Raw genomic sequence first — 19,762 nt, forward strand, 5'->3', positions numbered from 1 at the left:
TTGCTCAGCCCCCAAATCCCCCCGTCCTGGTCGCTCTTCCTGGCCTTCCCAGAGGGCCAGGGTGACGTTTAATCGCTATCAATGGCTGGGTGCCCCCTTCCTCACCCGGGAGGGACCCTCGCGGCTCGGTGGGTGGCCGCTGCGATCGCCTCCCGCCAGCTGGACGGTCGCGGTGAACGAGAAAGGAAGAAAGCACCCACCCCACAGCCCAGAGCTTCAAAGCGGTGGAGCCCCGGGCCCAGCTGCAAAACGATCTAGGTGTAAACGAGAGAGATGAAAACAGACAGCGCATCTGTGGGGAAAATGAATTTCGCCTCAAGGCCACGGAGAGCAAGCAGTTCAGTATTAAATCCAACAAGAGGCGGTGCGGCTGACAGGCCCAGCTGGAGCCTCCAAGGGGGACCCGACCCGACCCTTACTGGGCCCGCTTCAGCCCTTCCACCAGCAGCTTCTGTTGCAATGGCCTTCTTTCTTTCCTTCTCTCTTTCTCTCTATTCCTTCCTTCCTTCCTCCATCCCTTCCCTCCCTCCCTTCCTTCTTTCTCTCCCTTTCTTTCTCTTTCTCTCCCTTTCTCTCTTCCCCTTCCTTCCTTTCTCTCTCTATATCCCTTCTCTCTCTCTCTTCCTTCCTTCCTTTTTTCTCTCCTTCCCTCCATCCCTTCCTTCCTTCTTTCTCTCTCCCTTTCCTTCTCTCTCTCTTCCTTCCTTCCTTTCTTTCTCCCTCCATCCCTTCTTTCTTTCTTTCTTTTCTTTCTTTCTTTCTTTCTTTCTCTCTCTCTCTCTCTCCCTCCCTCCATCCCTTCCTTCCTTCTCTCTCTCTCCTTCCTTCCTTTCTCTCTCTCTCTGTCCCTCCATCCCTTCTCTCTCTTCCTTCTCTCTCCCCCTTCCTTCCTTCCTTCCTTCCTTCCTTCCTTCCTTCCTTCCTTCCTTCCTTCCTTCCTTCCTTCCTTCCTTCCTTCCTTCCTTCCTTCCTTCCTTCCTTCCTTCCTTCCTTCCTTCCTTCCTTCCTTCCTTCCTTCCTTCCTTCCTTCCTTCTTTTATTTATTCAATATATCACCCATCTAGCAAATTGCTACACTGGTCAGGGCACAACAGAAAGGAGAAGGGGGGGGGGAAACAAAATTTACAGAAAACATAAATTATATATTTTTAAAAATTTAAAAACTGAGACAAACTCCCTCCTTGCCAGTAACAAGAACTGGGTGCAGAATACATGTTGCTCCCTCTGCTACAGGCGCCTCCTCCTTCTACCCCAATCAATTGAGGAGGAGACCCCCAAAAGCCGCTCTTAAAAGCTCTTGTTCTAAGATGCTTTTTCAAAGTGCGACAGGAAGGCCCCCGGCATAACTCCTGGCGTACCACTTTCCATAAGGAAAGGCTCTGCTTTGAGTTGATGTTTTCCGGCCTCTTGAGGTGTTAACACCTGCAGGCAGGAGGTCTTGCGTCAGACGGGCAGTCGACCCCGGCAGAAAGCCTTCGGACACATAGGAAAGTTATTTGGCATTTATACCCCCAAAAAAGACTCTGCACCTAATGCAGAGCCCATGGCTACTGGAAAAAAAGTCACCACTCTGAACATTGACCGTTGAACACCCCTGTCTTCCTATATACAGTGGTGCCCCGCATAACGAGCGCTTCATTTAACAACAAATCCGCATAGCAGTTGAGTTTTTGCGATTGCAAAAGCAATCACATTGTGATGTTTTAAATAGCGAAAAATCGCTTTGCGATGATCGGTAAGCGTTTCGCTTACCAATTTTCGCATAGCGATGTTTTTTCTAACAGCTGATTGGCGGTTCCAAAATGGCCACCAGGTAAAAAAAATGGCCACCTGCTGTGTTTTCGCGCCCATTCCTCGCTTACTGGGCAGCAAAAATGGCGGCCGGATGGAGGATTTTTGCATAACGGTGAGTTTTTTGCCCATAGGAACGCATTATACGTGTTTTAATGCATTCCTATGGGCTTTTTCGTTCCGTATAGCGACGATTCCACATAGCGATGATTTTTCCGGAACGGATTATCGTCGCTATGCGGGGCACCACTGTATAAAAAATGATATTGCCCTGCACCCGTGGGAGATGTTGGGAGGTGGAACCAGATAAACCAGGAGGGAGCGGTACGTCTGAGTCTCATCAGCCCGGTGAGAGACGGGGGGGGGAAGGAGTTTGGGGGTTTGAGGCAGAGAGAGTGTTTAAGGAGTGATTAGTCAGCGTGTGACCTGTATTAATTAAGAGAGGAGAGGTTAAAGCAAAATACCGAAGCTCTGTGGAACTTTAAGAATGGGCTTAAGAATTATTCCTGAAACCACGTGTAATCAATAAACCTGTTTCTGTTTAAAAGTTTCAGTCCTGAATGGACCTCAGTCTTTCATAAAGAAATAAGCTGATAAAGAGATCCACAGGTGGGAGCATGTCAAGAGGGCGTGTTGGGGTACCTTCGTGAGCTCTGGGTCTGGTGAAACAAGCAGGGGCCGTGGGGTAAACGCCACAGTATTTATGGCCAACACACACAAACCTCTGTACCTAATGCAGAGCCCATGGCTACTGGAAAAAAAAAAAGTCACCACTCTGGACATTGTCCATTGGGAAAACAGAAAACAGCTAATATTTTATTAAAAATCCATTCACAGATAGTGCAGGAGGAAAAGACTTCTAAACTTATTTGCAGAAGCCCTCAGAGCCAGGCTGTATTATCTGCAGGGCTGTCACTATTAAGAGAGTCCCCCTGAGCTAGGGGTCTCTCTTCATCTTAAGAAAGAGAATGAAAAAGAGGAAATTACTTCAGAGGAGCATCTAAAATTTGCACGTCGATCCGAAGTGTTTGAAGAAAAGGTGGATCAGGGTCGAGGAATTCCTCTGGACCAACCAAGACATTTTGCTGCCTGAAGCGAAAAACAAAACAGGCCTCATGGTGGTTGTAGGTTTTCCAGGCTGTTTGGCTGTGTTCTTAAGGTGTTTTTTTTTTTTCCTTCCTAACGTTTCGCCAATCTCTGTGGCCGGCGTTTTCAGAGGACAGGAGCTGGAACTCTGTCTGTGCTCTGGGGCAGTTTGTGGGATAGTTGAGTATTTTTAGCTGCAGGAACAGAGACTGGCAAAACGTTAGGAAGGAAAAAATTCAGGAACACGGCCAAACAGCCAAAAAAGCCTACAACAACCATCGGATCCCGGCCGTGAAAGTCTTCGAGAATACATTAAAACAGCCTTCGTTTCTTCAAAACTCGTGATATCATAGCGTCCTCCTCTGTGCCCAAAGAGAGCAGGATAGCCAGCCAAAGGGGTATGACCTAGGACCCTTGATGCCCTCGTAACACAGCTGTTTCTGAGGGCATCGGGGGGGGGCCTAACCCGGAGGAGGGCATCACGTGGCCGGCGGGTCCTCAGAACCGTTCCACCACCATCTTTTCCACCAAAAACTGTGATGGATATCTATATCTTAAGATGAAAATGGACCCAAAAATATGCCATAAGTACTTTGCTGGCTCTGGGCTGGGCATTTAACTTGGCATATTTCAATCCTGCCCTCCTAAGTCCCACACTCAGGGGTGAACGCTAAGGCCCTTTGGTAAGGTCTAGACCCATTTGAATCAATGGAACTTGCAGACCAGTTGACTTCTTTAATCCCTTTTGAGCCTACTCTAGAGCAATCTACTATGCTAAGCAAGAGGATATGGGCCTGCACGTGGGCTGGTGTTGCTGTGGAGCACAGTGGAGAAGGGTGAGGTCACCGGCTCGTGTGCCGGAGAACGGTAACACAACCGTGGTAACTGGTACAGCACTGCAGAGGGGGCTGTGGCTCCACCTGGCCCATAGCTGCATCAAATGCATAGACTTTGTCCGTGCCTTCTGCGTGTTCATCTCTGCCTCCCAGGATGTACAGCTTGCCATCACAGACCGTGACGCCACAGCTCTCCTGAAGAAAGAAAGAAAGAGGAAAAAAAAAGGTGGGAAACCTCCAGGCTAGAGCTGGCTTAAAAGCCTCCAGTACAATAGGAATCCCTTTTCCGTGAGATCAGTATCTGCTGATTTGCTGATCCACAATTTGAATATATTAAAAATAGTAAAAGAAAAATCCTAGAACTATATATTTCTAAAGCTGAAATTACCAGGCATGGCCACAAGAGGGAGCCAGAGACTAAACTGTGAAATTAGCATTTGCTATAATCTGCATTTTTCAGAATCCCGGGGGGGGGGGGGCTTGCTTATTTATTTATTTATTTATTTATTTGTTTGTTTGTTTGTTTATTGACTGACTGACTGACTGACTGACTGACTGACTGACTGACTGGTTGGTTGGTTGGTTGGTTGGTTGGTTGGTTGGTTGGTTGGTTGGTTGGTTGGTTGGTTGGTTGGTTGGTTGGTTGGTTGGTTGACTGAATTTGTACCCCACACCATCTGGCAACCAGGCCACTCTGGACAGCTAACAACAGTACTGTATAAACAACAATGTTAAAACATGATAAAAATAAATGAATTAATACAAGCCAAATAGGGTAAATTAAAACAGAAGGCAATAAAGGTGGTCAAAAGGGTAATGGAGAGGATGACGAAAAGGACGGTAAAACGGATGGTTAAAAATCAATCCCCTGCAGATATAGGAAGATCCTACTCTGCCTTGGTTCTATCCTGAATCCAATTGAATACAGGAGCTAAGAAACCAAGAAGACTGACTTGAAAGGGCAGCTTTAAATTAAAGCAATTAATAAATTAAAGGAATTGAAAAAGATCCTTAGCAGAGGGGACGTTGGCCTTGAGCATCTCACATATGCAGAAACCCCAGTTGTGGTTGCCATACTTTGGAAATTTGACAACACAAAACAACTGCGGTGGGTAGGAAAGTCATTTTGTTCCCACGACTCTGCTGTTTTGAAACCACCCAATCTGGATTTGGAAACGTTAAGGGCTTCGTTAATCTGTCCTGGCTTTTTCCTTACCACGCGTCCAGGCAGGGAGGCCGCGGTGCTCCACGTGTCCTTCTGTGGGTCCTAGCAGAAGATCTGACTCTGGAGCCCTCCAGCCACATAAATCGAGTCACCCAACGGGGCAGGCTCAAGCCAACGTCGACGGGAAAGGGCAGGGGACAAAAGACGCCACTCGTTTTCCTTGGGGTCATAGCACTGGACCTGCAAGGAGAAACAGAGAACCATAGCATCATCATAGGGCTGGAAGGGACCTTGGAGGTCTTCTAGTCCAACCCCCTGCCCAAGGCAGGAGGCCTCAGACCAGGTGGCCGTCCCATCTTTTCTTGAAAACCTCCAGTGAAGGGGCACCTACCCCCTCGGGAGGGAAGCTGTTCCACTGCTGAATGCTTCTCTCCGACAGGAAATTCCTCCTTATTTCCAGGTTGGATCTCCCTCTGGAAAGTTTCCACCCGTTGGTTCTTGTCCTACCCTCAGGCGCCATGGAGAAGAAATCGATGCCCTCTTCCCTGGGGCAACCCTTCAGATCTTGGAAGATGGTTCTCGTCTCTCCCCTCCGTCTGCTCTTTGTTAAGCTCAACATCCCTAGTTCTTTTAGTCGTTCTTCACAGGATTTATCCTCCAGTCCACTTATCATCTTGGTTGGTCTTCTCTGAGCCCCCTTCCAGGGCCTCAGTGTCTTTTTTGGTATTCTGGTGACCGGAACTGGACACAGGATTCAAAATGTGGCCTCCCCAGTATGGTATGGCGTGGTCCTCTCACTTCCCGTGATCTTGACCCTCTTCCCCTGTTGATGCAGCCTAGGACGGTATGAACTTTCTTGGCCACTGCAACACACTGCTGACTCATCCTTAGGTGGTGGTCCACCAGGACCCCTAAATCCCTCTCACAGGTACTCCTGTCAAGCCAGGTACCTTCTATATCCTGTACATGTGAATCTGGTTTCTCCTGCCTAAGTCCAGGACCTTACTTTTCCCGCCACTGAACTGCACCTTCTTGGACAGGGCCCAAGGTTCAAGTCTGTCTAGATCCTTCTGAAGGTTGAGTCTGTCTTCCAAAGGATTAGCCGTTCCCCCCAGCTTTGTGTCATCAGCAAAGCTCCTTCAGTAACAGCCAACCTTTTCAGTTTGGTTGATAACCATGAGTCTAACTTTTAAGGCCAGGAATGGTGGGGTTTTCTCTGCCAACTTGCATGTAGTCCATAGTTTGTGTGACTGGGAGGGGTTAATTTTCTGGTCTGGGATGACTGTCTATCAAAGCACAAACCAATCATTCCTTCCAGCCTTTGAAATCAAATACAGCCCCACCCCTTTGCTGAGTGTTCTTTCTTTCCCTTTCCTTTGTTGGTGGCAGTTGTTTGTTTGCTGTTGATCAGTTCAGTTGATTGCCAAATATATGTACACGAAAGAAAGCAGCATGCACAAGTCTATAATGTCAAGCAACTGTAATGAAGAAACATTTTTATTCTCTCTTCTACAAATGTCTCAGAGTCAGTTACTGAGACTTTAAATGCCAGTTAGTGAGAAAGGGGTGGACTATTTGGGGAACTTGTAGCTATTCTCCTCTGTGGACATCTGCCCTTCTACTGGGTAGCAAAAAGAATTTGACCAGAAATTCAAAGCTGCAACAGCATAAGCCTTGCTTTTCCATAAGTGACATTCATATGCTTACAGGCCTCTTGCTATTTATCATTTACAGTACATTCGTGGCCAGTGGGAAGATGGGATTAAGGGAAGCAACAGAATGTCCACAGTTATTCCAAGTAGTTCAACGGTCTGTGGCAGGTAGAGTTTACAGGAGAGATAGAGACTGTTGCATTTACAATGAAGGCACAATCCGACAGCAAGAAAAGATCATGTCTGATTGCACCAAAAAGGGTAATTAATCTAGGCTTAGTTGTTTTTAATATGGTATTTATATAATCAGGAAACCAACCCTGAGTGCTCCCTGGAAGGACAGATCCTGAAGCTGAGGCTCCAATACTTTGGCCATCTCACGAGAAGAGAAGACTCCCTGGAAAAGACCCTGATGTTGGGAAAGTGTGAAGGCAAGAGGAGAAGGGGACGACAGAGGACGAGATGGCTGGACAGGGTCACTGAAGCGACCAACATGAATTTGACCCAACTCCGGGAGGCAGTGGAAGAACATGAGGGCCTGGTGTGCTCTGGTCCATGGGGTCACAAAGAGTCGGACACAATTAAACGACTAAACAACAACAATGTATATAATATTTTAAAACTGTTCATTTTATAGTTTTATTTGTTGCAAAGTGCTCAGAAGAATATCCCTTGGATGATCACTTTTCGTTTTCACAGCTCTGTGAAGCTCCTTTTTGTTCATTAGTGTTCAGTCTTCCTTCTCTGACCTACTACTCATTGACGCATCAAAGCAGCAGAATAAGGACCAAACAGAACAGGAAAACAACCCCCCCCCAAAAAAAAAAAACACCACCACTGTTTCTTTACAGATACTCTGGTGTCATAATTTAAAGTTCAGTTTTAAGGGCATAAAATGATGGGAGAGGGCATGTCACCCTTTAAGGATGTGGTGAGGATTTCAAGAGACCGATTTCGCTGCAACCATTTGCAAAATCCTCCTCCTCTTAGAATCGCAGAGCAGGAAGGGACCCTATGGATCAGGGAATCCAGCCCCCGTCAAGGAGGCCCAGCGCAGGATTCGAACTCCCCACCTCCGGCTCCTCAGCCAGAGACCTCAACCATGGAGCTCTCCAGCCGTTCTCCGGCATCCCACCAGATTAATTCCGCATCTGGGCAGTGAGACACGTGTCGCACGTGGATGCCCACTGGTTTAAACTGGAAGTGCGTCTATAACTGCCTGATGACAGTCCTCTGATTGTAGCTTTACCTGCCATGATTCCATCCTATGGAGTTTTAGGATTTGCTGTTTAGCAAAGGATGATTTATTCTTTACTGCCAATCCAGAAAAGCAGCTTCGAGTTTCTTAGCAGGGCTCCCGAGTCCCTCATCCAACTACAAATCCCAGAATTCCAGTGGAGGGAGCCAGGTAAAGCTGAATCACCTGCACTGCTGTGACTGCGTAGCACAGATATTCTTCAAGATGCTGCAGTTGACTTGAAATCAGAGAGGAAAGTTTTTTGGGGGATGCTAAGTCCGTGTGTTGCCTCCATCAACAAGGCAGTCTGCAGCAGACTTGACTTCCCACCTCACCCAATAGCTCTACTGGTCTGTTCCGATCTTTCTCTGTGCTGGAAAGGCTTACTCACCTGTGAGGTCAGGAGGAGAGACCCTTGGGGGCTGCAAAGGGAGCAGCCAAGACAGGCGCGGTTCTTCCAAGGGGGAATCAAACAGACCTTGGCATTTTCACCCGGGCACCACGACTGGACCGACGCTGGCTCTTCGGAAGGAATACGGGCAATGCCTCCTTCGGCTCATCCTGGACAAAGATATAAATAGGGGAGCATCCTTCCTCGGAGCCCAATAAAACCGGCTTTTGTTTCTCTGCTTGACGTTAGCTGCAGCTGCCCATGAATGGCGTGTGTTTTTGTGCTTGGGGTGACGCCCCCCCTCCACACACACACACACCAAGGGAGAGAGAGATAAGGGAGGGTTGTGAAGATGGAGATAAAGAGATTTCACCCAAGGGACCGCTTTGGAGGCAAGTGTCCATCTGGAAGCCCAGTTGGAGCTGGGCAGGAGTCAATCCAGCGGACGGAGGGCCTCACAAATGTGCGCCAAGACATTTATGGCACCGCCGTTGGGTTCATCATTCATGCCATGATGCTCCCCGCCAGGGATCGGAAGCTTAGGAACACATTATTTTTCAGAAAGCAAAGCGTTCTGTGCCTTTCAGATAGCCTAAGGATCACAGGGGTGGTGGCGCATGCTCTGTTTTGCCAAAGTACTTTGTGGTGTTAGGTGCGATTAAGAGTGTTGCAGTGCCCGGCTCTGCCGTTAGACCAGGTGAAGCGAGGGCCTCAGGCTGCAAAGGACTGGAGGCGCTGCCCCATCGCTTGCCGGCTGGGACCACTGAAGTTAAGAGACCTCTTGCAACGCACCCCCTGGCTGCCTGGTTCGAAGAGGCAAAGCCATGGGCAACGCCTGTGTTACAACTACAACCACAACTGATTGTAGCTGAGTGACCCCTACAGCTTGACTACACCTCCCAGCTTAGCCTGGCCAGGATCCTGGCTGGACGGCTTCCTTTTAGCAGCATGCTGGGAATTGTAGTCTGAAAAAATAACTTTTCCAAGCTAAGGTGAACCAATGCATGAAAGCTTGAATTTTGATCCCCACCTGCCCCCACCCCATTTGGAAAGCACCTCACAACAGGGTTTTTGGGCACAAAGCAGGGGGAGCGATGTCCACCACATCTTTTTCCCTCCCGTCAGATTTTTATCTCATTCTTGACATAAAGTTGGAACAAGAGAAGTGTTTGAGCTGGGACTTTGGGACAGATCCTTGGACTAGGGATTCCAGAGAGATCTGGGTTCAAATCCAGAAACGCGACCACAGACACACCCCCAACTGTTGGTTATCTACACATCTCACATAGGCTGACAGTCCGGTCAAGGTCCCTGCAAGTAGGAAGTGACTCTAAAAGCACACTTCTTATCTGGGTAGTGATTGAACAGGTCAACGTTTGGACCAAAACGTGGGGAAAACAGGGCCCTTTTCTCCTCAACGGAAAATCAGGGTGGGACTACCTGCCTGCCGGTTTATGTGCATCAACGCCTTGGCACTGGTTTGCCGGCCTTCGGTTCTGGCTACCAGTGGCTGATGTGCCTTCAACCTCAATGACCCCAAGGAGCAAACCCTGGCTTCCCCCCCCCCCCGACTTCCTGCCCTAGAAGGGCAGGACATGAATAGTTAGAGCAAGCCACCGGTCTTGCACGGTCCTTGTTCCAACGGGCTTCCCGGGGACATCCGTGGGGCTGCTTTGCTGGATAGTCAGGACACTGGGCTCAGTTGAGAATGAAGGAGACTAATTAATTAAAGCTCCTGGCCTTTCCGGAAAATTCCCTGCAAGCGCTTCCTTCACACCTCCAGCCAATGGGGCTCGTCCTCCCAGTTGCAGAAGGGGAGGTGGGAGGAGGGCCAAACGAGGCAGAGAGGGGAAAAGAGGGTGGTCTCCCTCAAACGGCAAGGTTACTACTGCTAAGGAGACCTGGCCCTCAACAGGAAAGAAAAAGTTGCTCCCTGCTGGACTTCAAAGATCTTTGGCCTGTTCCAACCGGACCCGTTACCTCTGGAATGAAATCAGGATGGTTTGTACAAAGACGACGCACCCTTGTCAAGGGGTCAGAAGTCCTCTCTATGTATACATGAGAAATGTAGACACATTTGTGTTGCGGATGGGTATGGGGGCGTGTATGGCCAGAGAATCAGGGCCACGTAGAGCTGGGAAGGAGCGTGAGAGTCATTTCGTCCTTGCCATGCCGGTCCATTTCTTCCTAACCGACCCCGCGGAGCCACAGAGAACGGGCTCGCTCCGTCTTCCACGTGGCAGCCCTCCGGGCACAAAGGTCTCCTCTTGCTTCCCAACTTCTTTCTTCCACGCTCAACACGCCCACGTTCCCTCCACCATTCCTCGTGGGGGCTGGTGTCCAGACCCCTTTCCTGGGTTTCTCGCTCTGCTCCGGCTCATCCCACAGGAAGCCCACAAGCAAGACACAAATACAACCCCACATTCTCCCCTTCCCTCCCCCCCCCCCCGTGGCAATCTTGTCTTTTTGTTCAGCTGCCAGGAAGTTATTTTAGACCAATTCAAACCAGCTGACATGACTCTCTCCCACTCCTCCCCATTTTCTGGCAGGTGTCTTGCCTCTCTCGGTCCAAAGGAGAAGCTGCACAATTGTCCAGCGGTGGTGTTGACGGTGATATCTCCAGTGGGGTGTGGTACAGTAGAAACTCCATACCAACGGGAGATCGGTTCCAACACACACACACGGAAATGCAGAAAAATGTGGATGATAGCAAACACTCTAATAGTGAACACTAGACACAGCATGGTTTCTGTCTCCCTCTAGTGGTCAGTTCTGATAACGTTGTCTTTTAAAAGACTGTATATATTTCTAGAATTTTCTTTTAATATTTGTAGACCGTGAATAAGTGAGTCCGGAGATACTGATCCAGCTACTATATATGCTGGAGGAGGCTCTTGAGAGTCCCCTGGACTGCAAGAACAAACCTATCCGTTCTGAAGGAAATCAACCCTGAGTGCTCACTGGAAGGACAGATCCTGAAGCTGAGGCTCCAATGCTTTGGCCATCTCATGAGAAGAGAAGACTCCCTAGAAAAGTCCTTGATGTTGGGAAAGTGTGAAGGCAAGAGGAGAAGGGGACGACCGAGGACGAGATGGATGGACAGGGTCATCAAAGCGACCAACATGAATTTGACCCAACTCCAGGAGGCAGTGGAAGACAGGAGGGCCTGGCGTGCTCTGGTCCATGGGGTCACGAAGAGTCGGACACAACTGAATGACTAAACAACAATTAGATGCCATTACAATGTGATAATTCCCCTCAAGTGAGCACCTGTGCTGTCCTCCAAATAAGTTTTCTATTTTTAAAAAAATTGCTTGTCAAATTTAGCACTTTATCAGATAAGCACTACACTGCTAAGACTGCCTTGTTAGTCACTATGCCTCCTTCGTTTCAGTCACTGCATTTTGGGCTCATCCCTCACTCCAAGCTTCCACATATCTGGGCTGGATATCGGTATTTTTGGAAGGATAACCCCCTCCCCCTCCTCCTTGCCCTGATCTGAAAGCCTGCTGAGATCCAGATCGAATTGACAAAGATAGTCAATTTCATAAGACACAAAAAGTTGCATTAAGTTGATAATCTGTTAAACCACTTGAGTGCTATGTCACTTCAATAAAAAAAAAAAAACCTGCCCAAGTACAGCAGGAAACTCCCCTCTCGTATAGCTTGTATTGCTATTGTATTGTTTATTGTGAATTTCTGTCGTGTTTGTTTGCTACCCAGAACAGTGGGTTGCGTCCACATTTTTCTCCATCTCCCTTGCCAGATGTTCCTGCGACAACCTCAGCATCTCCCAAAGTTACATTTTGGAACTTCCTGCGGCTTTGCCAGTGGTGAATTCTAAAAAACTCACCTGCCACGCTCCGTGTGAGCTAGCCACGCAGACCCTTAAAAGTGTGCGAGATGACAAAAGACCCAAGAATCACGAGAACGACACGGTGCGAGAACTTCACAACATCCATATTTAAATAAGTTCAGCTAACAATCGCTGGACCGAGGAAAGGAAGAGAGAAAACAACCAGGAGAGGGGGATCCTGCGTCGGCGTGTGTCACAGTGTCTAAAGGGATGGCCCAGCCAAAACGGGGAGCATTTTGCCAGTTTTGTTTCCTCGCAAACATGCCCATTGCCCCCCGCCCCGCCCCGCCGGCCCCCTCACAATGGGAGAAAAAGAGGGTCAAAAAAGGGGGACACATATTTACAAAGAAAAACAAAGTCAAAGAAACCCAGTCCAGCTTTAGTTTCTTGAGAGACACCAGGCCTCCCTTCACGGAGTCCATTGCATTAATTAGGTGGGTCGAAGGAGGTCAGTTCCCCGAAACTCACAAAAGAACCATTGCATCCAAAGGTGACGAGCCATCGGGCCACGGAGACCACCGGTTCCGGCTTGCTGAACCCACCACCTAGCCATCCAACCCCCCTGGACGCCCCTTCAGTCCATTCGAATCTTGACTTCTCGGTGGTCCAGGGGCGTCACGACCTCGTTGGCGTAGCCGTTCTCGGAGCATAGAGAAAGTTCGTCCGTCATCTCGGCGCCGCTGTTGATTTCTGGAAGGCACAAAAGGGGGGGGGAGGCCATTGCTGAAGTGTGGGGGAATCAATGGGGGGAGGAATGGAGGAGACACCCCCAAATCCAACGAGAGCGACAAGAAGTGCAAAAGAATGTTGCCTTTATGAGGATCTAAGCTGCCTCAAGTCCTATTTTCTTTAAACAGAGAGGCGAGATAAACGTATTTTAAATAAATACATAAATAAAATAAATCGGTATGATGCCACTCTTGATGATGTTTAATGCAAGTTCAATGGATAATGTGCATAAATCTTTTTTTTTAAAAAAAATACATTCCTAGAGAGAATGGGACAGCGGACAGCTGAAAGTTGACAGGGGAAAAAACCGAAATCTGGTGCTTGAGGAGATGAGCTTTATTATGGATACCCTGGATTGACAGAAAGGTGAACCAGTGGGTCCTAAATCAAATTAAGCCTGAACTCTCTCTGGAGGCAAAAATGTTGAAACTGGGGCTATTTCCTATGTGGGCACCTCCTGAGAAGGCAGGATTCTCTGGGAAAAGACAATAATGCTGGGAAAAGCTGAAAGCAGCAGGAAAAGAGGAAGACCAGATACGAGATGGACTGACTAAAGGAAGCCACAGGCTTCAGTCTGCAAGAGCTAAGCAGGGCTGTGAAGGATGGGACATTTTGGAGATGGCTCATTCATAGGTTTGCTATAAGCCGAAAGTGACACGACAGCACATCACAAGAACAGAGAACGAGCAGGCCTGTATTTTTTAAAATATTGACATCCTGGCCTTTCCGTGAATCGCACCTGCAAAATGCCCAGCCAATGTGCATAACGTCCAAGCAGGAATGGGGAACATGCAGAATTGGATAACACTGACTGCGTATACCAGTCACTGCTCAGTCCCTGCTCACATTCCCCACCCGGGACCTATCCACGCTGAGAACAAATGGAGCAAACCCTCATTTTTATTCTTGTCGCAGGTTCACGACCTCCAATCAATGCATCCCACAGCCGAGTTTTATGCACGTTCCCCCTGCAACTTGCATTAACGCTGATGCACAGCAATGTGAAGATCAAGTCAAATGGCGGTGACACTGACATGGAATTTAGGTCCATCCGGAACAAAGCTGTGCCGCCACCCGATAAGAGCTGGAGAAGAAAGCTTGACGATTTGTGGTCCAGGGGGAACCACGGTTTGTGCGCCCTAAACAACCCTGGGGATACAGGACGCCTGGGTGGCATTTCTGCTTCCTCTTTCCCATATGCTTGCTTAGAAGGCCCCAAAGCTGCATTAATCAATCAATCAATCAATTAATTAATCAATCAATTAATTAATTAACTTCTTTGATTTTTATACTGCCCATCTGGCTACCCATGTGTGTGTGTGTGTGTGTGTGTGCGTGTGTGTGTGTGTGCGTGCGTGCGTGTGTGTGTGTGTGTGTGTGTGTGTGTGTGTGTGCGCGCGCGTGCGTGCGTGCGTGTGTAAAATGTCTGGGAAGAATATATAGTGAAGAATGTCTAGGAATAGAGGTCCCCTTTGGATATCTGGTGAGCTTAAGATGATGCCTTCAAGCCTCCACCAAAGATCTTCCCATTTTACTAACTGGGCAACTCTGAACAATGGCTACTCCCACACACTAGGTGGCGACAGAGGGCAGGATGGCGTTCCACAAGGCACTCTCTGGCATGCCATCTTTATTGTTCTGGGACTTCAGAAACGGTCCACTGACTCTGCCGTTTGGTCCAGCCTTACACCAAGAGCCCTCATGGCCTCCCGAACCCAGTGAAAGGCCAGAATCAGCTGTGCAGGAAGAGGCCCAACCCCAAACAACGGGCAGGTGGGATGAAAAGGATGCAGAGGATGAAAAGCAGCCTGGGGTGAGTGGAGAGGCTTTTAAAAGCGGCAAAGCAAGCTGAAAATCCACCCGAGAGACTGAGATAGGCAGGGCTCCCTGCAACCCTCCACCAGTGTGCATTAAGGCGTCAACAAATAGTCATTCTTACCTCGCAGGGTTAAAGAAAACAAAATGGCAATGGCACTGGTGCCACCTAGTGGCTAGAACCTGCAAGACATGGTTTCAACACATTTTCAAGTTTTCAAAGGGGGCGAAATGAGGCCAGCAGGCACGTTTTCCTTCCCTCTTTTCAAAAGCACAAAACCACTCTGTAGGAAAACTTAATGGTTTATTTCTAAAGTTACAGGCTAAAACAAATTTTCTTTTTTTAAAAAAAAGCTGCTATGATTATTTTTAAAGGCAAGTTTTCCTTCAACTATCTATTTCACTGTTTTCGTTTACTGGATAGTATGTTTTACCGACATCTTATCAGAACATAAGCAAACCTAAACACCTTGTCATGATATAAATATAAATCCTAATGCACGCTCTTTGCATTTTTACCCCTCTTACTGCTAGCCCTGTGGGCAGGTGGAATTGCAGGATATTAATTTGAGAAATGAAATCAAAAAAGCACACAGAGCACAGGAAGGCAAAACAGGAAAGTGCTTCACAGCACATCAAAAGGCAACAAATATATTAAAAACTCTGACGTTAGCATTTCATGCGCATTAACAATGCCTGCAGTAAAGGACTGTCTGAGATCCTATTCATTCTCTAACATGTAGGACCCACATGTGTTGAGGGGAAAACGTCGGCCCTGCTTTCTAGGGATGGGATTTATAGATTACTTGGACTACAAATCCCACGGTTCCCCATTCTGGCAGTTCTCCTTGACTTTCACACATCTGGGAGAAAAAGGCCTCCACCAAAGCTAGGCCTAGTTCCACTCGAACTTCCTGTTGAGAGAGAAATCTCCCAGCAAGCCCTGGGGCAGGAACAGGAAGCTTGGCCAGAGCTAGGCCTAGCTAAGCCTTCAAGCCTCCCAGGTTGAGGTCTGGTCTGCTACACAAGACCTCACATTTAGATGTCCAGAGAGTCAATTCAGAATGGGGAATGATGGGATTTGTAGTCAGAGACGTTTAAAAGAAATCCCGTTTCTACTGCCATTACGAACCCTCTGAAGAAACAAAGATTTGCTTTGCCCGCTAGTCGCTCTCCATGAGCCAAAGCCCCCGTTTGGTGGGGCACGTCCCCCATGCAGAGTCCGTTTGGAGAGAACAGTCGCATTTCCACGGTTAAAAGAAATGATGGAGAAATGGAAAGCGGCCACAGGCCCCTTCAACTTGGGCAGGCTACACACAAAAGGGACCGGAGAGGACTTAATCTGTCTGCATCTCAATGCAAGCTGCTCCAGGGGGCCCTTCTAACTAAGGAGCAAGACAGAAAGGATTTAAATGATATTAGCAAGTAATAATAACAACCCTAACGATATTGCTCTAACGGGCTGTTTTTTAAATTTACCGGTGACATCTATAGCCCAGCTTTCCTCCCGTGAACAGAAGTGGCCCTCTTCCTTCCTGCTCCATCTTTTATCCTCACAATGCCCTTACGAGGTAGGCCTGCCAATTTGTCCGGTGAAAGCACTGGCTGTTCCGTTATACTTTTGGTCGTCTGTAACAAACTCTTTGGCTCTTTTTGCAGAAAGAGATGGATTGCCGAAAGGGACAAAGACAGCTGCCGCTCTCTCCCTGGACATTCTAGCGCATACCGATAAACCCAACAACATAAAGCTTATTTTGCCCAGAAGAGAAGGAAAGGCAGAGTTAAGAAATGCCGAAAGAGGTCAGCAAGTCAATGAATCAATGAATCAATCAATCAATCAATGCACGACACGGACAATCCTGTTCGGGCATCCTGGCAGCATCCAGACGCATCGTCCTCTTACCTGAAAAGATCAGCTTCTCTTTCATGATGTTGACGTCCCGACTGGACCTGCGGACGGCCGCGCTGAGCATAATCTGCTCCGGATTGTAGCTCCGGATGTTCCCCAGCCGCCACCTGCAACGGAGGCACAGAATGTCAAAGATCAATCCTTCCACAGCCCCGACCCTCTTTTCGCCCTGAACGGCTCCTCCGTTCATCCAGCAGCCGCCCCGATGTGTCTTTTCTCTGTGTGGGTTCACATGTGCCAAGGGTACGGCTGGTCCTTCCCCCCTCTCCCGGTCTCTACGCTCCTCATTCAACCATGCTCCATCCGACACACACCCAAACAGCCCACAGAATCCAGATCCACGGGAAGGATTCGGTGCTACTCTTCTCATGCCATATACTGTTCCCACGGCCTCATAAAGCTACACCCAGATGGAGCTGGCAAAGCAACCCATTGAAGGAGGAGATGTACTACTCTGTGGACTTAAGAATATGCATAAGAGGCCTGCGGGATCAGATCAAAGGCTCTGCTCGTCCAGCATCGCCTCAAGAAAACCAACAGCTTGGAAGCAACGCTCTATTTACAATAAACAAGTAACGAGTTACTTGCTTGTTCTGTTTGGTTTGGTTTGTTTTTTATTTGCAATGAGTTATGAAGGACAATAATTTTACTTCTTCTACGGAGTTAACTAGGGCTACGTATTGGCTTTGGCTGAATACTGAATACCAGGCCAAACGGGGACTCTTTGCATTGACCCAAACATGCCCTGGACTGAGGCGAACAGCCTTGGTCCTATTCTGGAGCAGATCGGGATCATCCCAGGTCACACGTAACACCAAAAATACTCTGCAAAGAGTTAAAATTGGGTCAAGGTGCAGTAAAAAGCAGGGAAAGGGGAACGGAAAGTCAAAATGCCATATATGGGGGTTGTGGACAAGCCGGGAGGTGCTGACTGACAGCTTCAACTCTAATGAAAATAAAGAACCTCTCTTGCCTTCCCCATTCACTGAAATAGTGGGGAGAGTTATCACACAGTCTTGTACACCACCTCAGTTCATTCCTAACCCAAACCAGATTAGGGCAGGTGCTGCACTGGCTAAATTTTATCTAGGACGGCAAGTACGCGAGACTGCAGCTGGTGCCCGATTTTCCTGCCTGGGCTTTACTAGGCATCGGTCAGATTTGGGATTGTAGGATCACAGCCTTCCTCTCCCTCCATTTCCCTTTTGGGCTTCAAGGTTTCCATCGTCACGTTGCCACATGCCATGTTTTCAGCTGGCATCTTCTACCAATACACAGACAAAACCTCCCCCCCTCAACTCTCCAACCTAACCTCTAGTATAAAGGCTACCCATGGAGAACGGATCAGCGAAGAATAGCAGATGAAAACGAAAAGAAAAATGAAGACAGTAATTTTTTTTTGGGTTGTGCCACTAAGTCACTTCTGACTTACGCCAACTCTATGGACGAGTGACCTCCGAAAGGTCCCACCGTTTACAGACCTGTTTAGGTCTCACGTGCTTGAGTCCATGGCTTCCATTACAGAGTCTATCTATCTCACGTTTGGTCTTCCTCACTTCCTACTGCCACACACTTTCCCCAGCGCCTGCCTGTTTTTTCTCGTCAGAGTCATCTTCTTAAGAAACGCGAACAGTACGAGAGCATTTTCAATTCTACAGAGAGTTGACCTCCAGAGACACATCCTGCCTTTTCTTGCACACAGTAAGATCGTGTGCTTCTTCTCCCATGACATCGACTAAACCTCACGGGATAAATGAATCCAGCGTTTCTTGGGTTACCGCCCTGAATGCAATACCCTGGAGCAAAGGTACTTTCCCGAAACCCAGACTGGTTGCCCCACAAAAGACTCAATGCAAACAAACAAAAGGCACACAGTTTCAAAGACGAAACACTCAGAGGCACCAAATAAATATTTTTTAAAAAATGATGTGTTTTGGCCCAAGTTATCTACCGTCCCTTTATGGCAATTTAAAACATCTTCCTTGTTTTATCCATGGAAGACAAACCAGGGATTTCTATAGTTACTGGGGTGTTTTTTTTTTTGGACAACCACTAGCCGGGGTGGGGTGGGGTGGCATCCAGGTTGTCTAACTTTCTGAAAGTCTAAATTCAGCATGAGGGTAGTGTGTTTCGACATCTAATCAAACCCAAAGAGAAGAAATTTAAACACAGCATGGCCGCTGGGGACAGAATCCCTCTCCTAATGGCAGCCCAGAATCATAAGTTGCGATGGGAGAGAATTTGGCGGGTCCCGACTCGTTCTGCCTGTTCGGGCCCCCCGTCTCCTTCATCCGTAGATTCAGGAAGCCACAAATCTTTCCTGCTCTGCTTAAGCCCACTGAGTACACTAGATTCCCACAGTTAGCAGAAAGAGCTCGGTGCATTAACCACCGTACAGCAGGACTGCCCTATCTGCGGGATCAATATCCGCGGTTTCACTTATCCGCTGCTTGAGAATATGTATGTTTCCAAGGTGTATTATCAAAATAGACCTCTAGAGCAAACCAGAGATTATGCTGTATACCTGTACCTGTACCTTTGGGGGCAGGTGGTTTAGAACCAATCCCCCACAGAGACCACATTCTATAGGGTGAGACCCCAGGGGACACCCCACCACCACAATCGCCAGGGATCAGCCATGTGACTTGCAGACTAAACCACCCCCTCAGTGTAGGAAACCTCCAAAACAGCCACAGAAAAGCCAGAAAGATTTCCTCTTTATATAAAAACAAAAGCGTAGGAAAGAGAGAAGGTGATCGCGATACACTGAGCTGGAAAAGCACCGATGTGCGCAGAAGCGGCTCGGATGAGGCGAGAGGAGGAGGATGGTGTCAGCTGGAACCCTGGCCCTTCCTTCCATGATCAGGCGAAAATCCAGGCTGAGAAAAGGCTTCAACCTTCATTCATTTCCGGCATGGAAAACGACTCCCATGCGGAGAGGAAAGGGGGCCAAGCAGGGCAAACCCACCAAGGTGCAAAGGTCTCACACGCACACTTACATGACAGGCTAGGAAGCAGCCGCTGGCTCGGGCTTCCCAGGGCTTGCACACCGTGTAAAAGCCCATGCCATGACTGACACCTCCGGTTTGTGTTTTTCCTGATACAGGAGGCCCTCCCTCCTGCATCAGAAAAAGGCAAAGCTCATAAAATGTAAGGGGGAAGCTTTTCGAAACGTCCTGCGTTTCAGATTCACTTGCCACCCCCCCTACATACTGGTCTCCACTGGTCGTTTATAATCACTTAACAACATTCCTTTTAATTTTTTAAAGGCGTTTATCCACCACAGGGTTGTTTG

The 19,762-nt window shown here is 48.2% G+C and overlaps 1 protein-coding gene across 1 annotated transcript in view; it reads right to left on the reverse strand.

Annotated features, from left to right (window-relative positions):
- Positions 1 to 12,103: 12,103 nt before the first annotated feature.
- GDPD5 (glycerophosphodiester phosphodiesterase domain containing 5) overlaps positions 12,104 to 19,762 on the reverse strand; it is an 82,908-nt gene continuing 75,249 nt past the window's right edge. Inside the window, exons 14-15 of the mRNA XM_078390229.1 lie at positions 16,462 to 16,574; positions 12,104 to 12,704 (exon numbers count right to left, since the gene is read on the reverse strand). Coding sequence (XP_078246355.1) covers positions 12,589 to 12,704; positions 16,462 to 16,574 — 229 coding nt within the window. The 3' untranslated portion in view covers positions 12,104 to 12,588. The remainder of the gene's footprint in view (positions 12,705 to 16,461; positions 16,575 to 19,762) is intronic.

This window comes from Pogona vitticeps, chromosome 3, assembly GCF_051106095.1.
Source record: "Pogona vitticeps strain Pit_001003342236 chromosome 3, PviZW2.1, whole genome shotgun sequence".
In the NCBI taxonomy this organism is placed as follows: Eukaryota; Metazoa; Chordata; class Lepidosauria; order Squamata; family Agamidae; genus Pogona; species Pogona vitticeps.